General features: G+C 32.2%; 1 protein-coding gene across 1 annotated transcript; it reads right to left on the bottom strand.

The window, feature by feature from the left end:
- Positions 1-561: 561 nt before the first annotated feature.
- LOC143061451 (uncharacterized) lies at positions 562-2,104 on the bottom strand. Its single transcript, XM_076233739.1, has one exon. It carries the CDS (start codon positions 2,102-2,104, stop codon positions 809-811), a length of 1,296 nt encoding a protein of 431 aa, XP_076089854.1. The 3' UTR covers positions 562-808.
- Between the last annotated feature and the right edge of the window lie 3,760 nt (positions 2,105-5,864).

Genomic DNA, 5,864 nt, shown 5'->3' with positions numbered 1-5,864 from the left:
TGAAATTTTAATAACTTTCTTAAACAATCCTGACTTTGTATCAAACTTAGACAAGACTTTGTTATAATCAGATACTAGTATCTAAGAAAACAATTTGTTAAAATGGTGTACCTCTTTTTATGAAAGTCACTTATTCATAAATGGACTTTAGATCATTTTTGTTGATTAAGCTATAAACACCAACAGCAACAGTAGGAGAGAGTCACTATGTTCCACTGAAACCTTACAATTTTTTTTGCCATTAAGTACAAAAAGATTGCACTGAATTTTTTCTTCAGACTCGTTTCACAAAAAATCTCGCGTTGAAAAATACTTTTTGTGTAAAATTCATGTAATCAAGTTTTGTGGTCAGATTTTTGTGAATAGAAACTAGGCTTAAGCGCTGACCTATTTTCACCTAAATTTACAGAAAACTTCACATTTTGAATTATCAAATACCCTTCACTTTCAAGTCAGATCCTTTGATAATAAAAAAATAATATTATGCACTTATATTAAAGTTGTGTAATGTATATTATCATGATTATGGAGGACTTTTTCTAGAGTGCCAAGCTTGGTCAATTTAAGACTTGATTTGTTTGTGCTTGAAATTACTTTTACACCACCTGTTGTCATACTATTGTTATATTCTTGAATATTGTTATACTCTATATTGTCATATTTTTTTACAGATTTTCTCCCTGTGCCACTTGTCCATTTGAAATTGATGTTTATTTTTGTATCAATCATTATTTTTTTGGAGAATTCTTCGGAATATAACCAATACATATGCTCCCAAATGGTAAATTATTTATATAAATTACCAATTTTACATCAACCTACCAGTGTTATCAATATAGTTTGATGATATCTGGGAGGGGGCAATCTTTTCTCCTAAATCAATCACTCCATTGTCAATCTGATGTTTTATGTCCTGTCTAATAGTTTTGGCTGATCTTGTTGATGGTATGGTCAAGCCCTTAGATAATCGTTTTTTTGCCCTCCTTACTCTCTGAATATAATCGCGGTTGCTTACTCGCATGTTGATGTTGAACTGGTCCGTATTTATTTTGTTATATTGGGCAAAGCCCATCAATATCTGGCCTGCATTGGCTGGTCTTTCCCCTTTTTTGTTGGTCAGATTAAACTGTTCGCCAAGTTTTTTCCAATTAACATGGGATCCATGAGGGAATTGCCTCAATGCTGATAGGAATTCTTCTTTTTCAAAAGTATAATGGTCGAAGTTACCATAGTGTTTTTTTGGCTTTAATAAAGCATTTTTTTGTTTCTCAATTTTAACCTTCAACTTTTGCTGAGCCTCAGCTTTTGTCACAAAATACATTGACATTCGATCATTATCGTGTTTTCTGAAGGACTTTCCAGAGGCCAAAAAATGGCGCACATCCTGCCCATTGGAGGATAATTTATTTTTAATTTTGATGTTGTTTCTTTTCAAGATTTTTGTAGCTGTTTTTGTCTTTTGGGATTTACTCTTTTTTGGTGTTAGTTTCATCACCTTTGAAACAGTTTTGATAATATCTACACCAAGTTTTTGTGATGCTATAGGGGTAAAGACTTTGACAAAATTTTCAACATTTTTTTCAGCTGCTTTTGACATTGGAGGTGACTTTTCAAGGATGATATTTGCCACATTCTGGCATGCCCCAACAAGTGAGTCTTTTTTTACCACTTCTGATGACTTGTGTAGAAGGGACGCATCAAACACCATACACTGTTCACAGTCTGTTAAAGTATGCTTAGCCTTGTCCTTTTCAGATAACTTCATCCACTGATATATAGAAAATGTATTAATAAACAATTGTTTTTGACCATTGGTATTGCCATTTTTCCATTTTGTATTTTGTGTTACATATTTCTGTATTCTTGGTAGAAGAAGCCTGAACTTTTCTTGATTTATTTGCATTTTACTGTAGTTTTTCATTATATTTGAATAAGAAATAAATCTTTTTGAAACACTGAAATTTGTATTAAATTTTGGCACCAGCTTTTCAGGACTGTTTGGTAGTTCATTGGGTTTGTTTTGATGTGTTTCCCAATAGTCGAGTGCTGTCTGGTCTTTGGTAGCACGAGCTATGATTGTTTTTACAAAATTGCACAAATTCATTCTGTTTATGGCATTTTCAAATGATTAATTTCAAATGTATAAAAAAAATTCACAAAAGCTGCATTTTCTTTTCCAATATGTCTGTCTGAGTGCCATCTGGTGGCACTTTTGATTTGGAGGGAAGTGTAAAGGAAGTTAAAATAAAAAAAGGTTTTATCAAATAAGAGACTTGCTTTCATACAAAATAAAAAAAAAGAATGGTTACACTGTCAACAGAAACAAAAAATAAAAATATTTAGGATATCGAATTTGGAAAAGAGGACTGAAGGGGCATCAAGTTTGTATTACCCTTGATGAACAGAAGTGAAACAGATACAAGGTATTTTATATTTATTGATAAAACTATAGATAATACTCGTGAATACATATAAAAACAAATAGTACTACGAAATATACAGTCACTTTAGTTTGAAGAAATATTTTCCTTGTTGAGGCCTCTTCTATAAACATGGAAATCTGCAAAATAATTCAAATAAATAAAATTATGTATTTATAAATATTAATTTAGCAAAACTGGACTACCAACAATTATAAAATAAATAAAAAAAAACAAAATTACCGCGTTGAAAAGTTGGCTATTGCCACGTCAACAGAGTTGTCTTTCTTTACACATATACGGAATTCCGTATTTTTCCGGTTTCGTCCACATTTTACTTTTCTTGATCGCTAATACGTTTTATAAATTTGTTTATTTCTCTATTTTCATAAATGTGTGTACAAATAATGCGAATTGCAAGGGCTAAAACTAAACGGATCGAGTAAAAATTTGACTGGCACATGGATTTCTAAACGAACTAAAAGGAAAGTACTGCTCATTATGTAAAATAAATTGATTACGGAAATAAATATTGATTGAACTTGGAAAGTTGACGTTTTCAGATGCGAGATGTTAGAATTTACAAGGTAGGACTACCAAAAGGATTTGTCATTCAAATGAGCAGTAGTATTTTATATTTCCAGTGTCTGGCGATTCCAAAACGGGCATTCATACGAAAAAATATGGTGTTTTAGCCCTTGCAATTCTGCATTTCTTTTTACTTTCGTTTTCAGTCACTTTTCGTGTCACGTGACCTAATTTGCATACTATATTTAGTGGTTTAAAAATGATTTCAATTCGGAATGACGATATCTATCAGGTGACCATAAAAGTTTGTTTACAACTCTAAGATATAAAGCTCTTGTGAGGTGTTCACATAAAATGTACAATTTTGGTCATTTTTAGACCGGGGCACTGCCTTAACTACCCTGCGCGGATAAAAAATACAGTTGACCGACTTGATCAGTATGATGTGGCAAACTAATACTTTGAGCAAAATCAATTGTATAGTGAACATTCTTTAAAACCTGTCCTTGATTATAGTTACTAAACTCGTCGCGCGATTTTGACAACCATCCGTTGTACAGCTCTCGTTCTCTCCTTGCAGCTTCAATATGGGATATGTAATTTTGGGATGTTTCAATTTTGTCCTCCTCGGTTTGTGCTAGAGTGACAGATTCTCGTAGCCTTTTACAAGTATTACACACATCAGAATGTAAAGACGCGAATCGTATGTGCGGACAGCAAGACGACCAGACATTTTTGAATGTTGTTAAGTGGACACTTCTAGTTCCATCTGCCTGACATGCTGATATATATGTGTCAAACACAGACTGTTTTGATTCACACGTAGGTAACAAAACATGAGGTTCTGAGTCATGTCTGTTAGGTGGGGCAGCTTGTGGTAAACCATGCAGACGAGCATATTTTTTTAAGTATTGTACTATATTTGAAATTTCCTCAAATGAAAATGCATTTTTCGGACGTCTATTGCAATTTCCATGTTTTCGTGGAGCAATACCATTAGTGTTCATGTGTTTGAGCAAAGACTTTAAATAGGACTCTCCAATATCATGCGTAAGAAGAAATACATCGCGACAAACCTCTCTGTCGTCAAAGGTATAAGCATATCTAGTTCGCTTTCGCTCTCCATATCTTGAACGGGATTTATCGACTCCTTTTGATTTCAATTTACCCATTAAGTACATGTCTTTACCTTCTTTTGATAGTTCACGCATAGAAAGTATATGAGTTATCATTTCATCTTGTTCAAATTGGTTTATACATTTTGCAAGACAACCACAATCTCCAGTTATTTTGGCCATATTCAAATCTTCATTGTTTATACATATATTATCTCCATTTTGATGTTGAACGAAAGCTGCAGCTGCTTGTGCAATTTCATCAGTCTCGGACATATGTTCGACAGGTTCTGTGTCTTCAAGTTCATTGTTTTCATTATCATTAATATTATCATTGTCTTCATCATTGAAGTTATTTAAAGGTGGTACATGTAGATATTCCCGATAAATTTCATCTAAATCCTGCAATAAACATTTATTCATTTTAAAAGTGTTTACCAAACAAACAAAAATGTAAGCTAAATTAAATTATTATATTCGATAAATAACAGATGAACACTTTTTTCAAACTAAGAACAATGCCAACGTATCTCTTGTGCAAAATCTCAATCTGTTCATGTTCGTCATCAATATCGACTACTTGTATGGATTATAATAAAAAGTTTCGCCTAGATATCCCTTATAAGAACATTTGTAAATCTGAAAAACAACAAAATTATTTGATGTGGCCTGACTTTACATTTGTTAAGCTTCACTGGTTCAAGTATTTATTGCCCCGTCTTTAAAGATTATTTTATTATTTCCAGCATCATATTAATCAAAATCAAAATACGACATTATATTTTGTGAGTTTCTGTTTTTACATAGCGTAAACAAATACCATTGAAAGTGTATGATATGATTGTAAACCCGATCTTATCGGGCGCATTTTATAAAAACCAATATGTTTTTTAATGCCGTACGGTTATCTATGTTAGCTTTCGTCCTCTTCATTTGAACTTTGGTGGATAGTTGTCTCATTTGCAATCAAACCACATCTTCGTGTTTGTATATAGAGGAAATAAATCTGTAATTTTTTATGACCACGCATATGTTATCCAGTGTACACGAGTTCATTCGAGCCTTTGCTTACACGTCTTGTGATACAAAAAAAAATGTTTGGTTTTGATCCAGTGTATACTGCTTTATTTCAGCTTTTATTCTCTCGTTATATAGTAACAGAACTGAGTCTGTGTTTTAACATTATTAGGAAAAGTCTCTTCTTATAAACGTATCAGTAAATAGTGCTTTCATTATGGTTACGATGACTGATTTTACCGGGAGGAATATTTTTAATATGCAGTAAAATAAAAACGTGTTTTAAAGTGATTTACAAAAGTCTCTTTCGAATGAAACTATTTTAAACGGTTTACCCGTATTTTGTCGCAAATAAAATGTTTTCTTTTAGCGCAAATGTAAGATTATTTATGCACCAAAGCAAAGCGCCTGGTCTTACAAATAAATTTAAAGAGCTTTACTACGGGTGTTACATTAAATGACTTTTATTCATTTAAAACACTAACTTCAATAAAAAATTTGTCTGTTTAGTAGCCGTGGTATCCCCTTTTGCACTTTATAGACCAGAGTATTTATTTCAAACAAAATTAAATAATCAGTTAGTCAAAAAATATCCCTAATCTCTTTTATTCATAATAAATAAAAAGTATTTGAACTGTGATTTATGACTGCTATATATAAAACATATATTTGACAACATTGTAACAGTGATCAACCAGCTAAAATAGTCTCGTGTATAAATCCAGAATTGTTCTTCAAACAATTTTCGAATCGGCACAAGCCTCTATCATTACGTAATTCTAAT

Source organism: Mytilus galloprovincialis, unplaced genomic scaffold (genome assembly GCF_965363235.1).
Source record: "Mytilus galloprovincialis unplaced genomic scaffold, xbMytGall1.hap1.1 HAP1_SCAFFOLD_318, whole genome shotgun sequence".
Lineage (NCBI taxonomy): Eukaryota > Metazoa > Mollusca > Bivalvia > Mytilida > Mytilidae > Mytilus > Mytilus galloprovincialis.
Note: the sequence above shows the minus strand (reverse complement) of the source record. Positions and strands in the feature narration are given on the sequence as shown.

Excerpts from the sequence above, each read along its gene's own strand:
- LOC143061451 (XM_076233739.1), bottom strand. The coding sequence starts at position 2,104 with ATGAATTTGTGCAATTTTGTAAAAACAATCATAGCTCGTGCTACCAAA.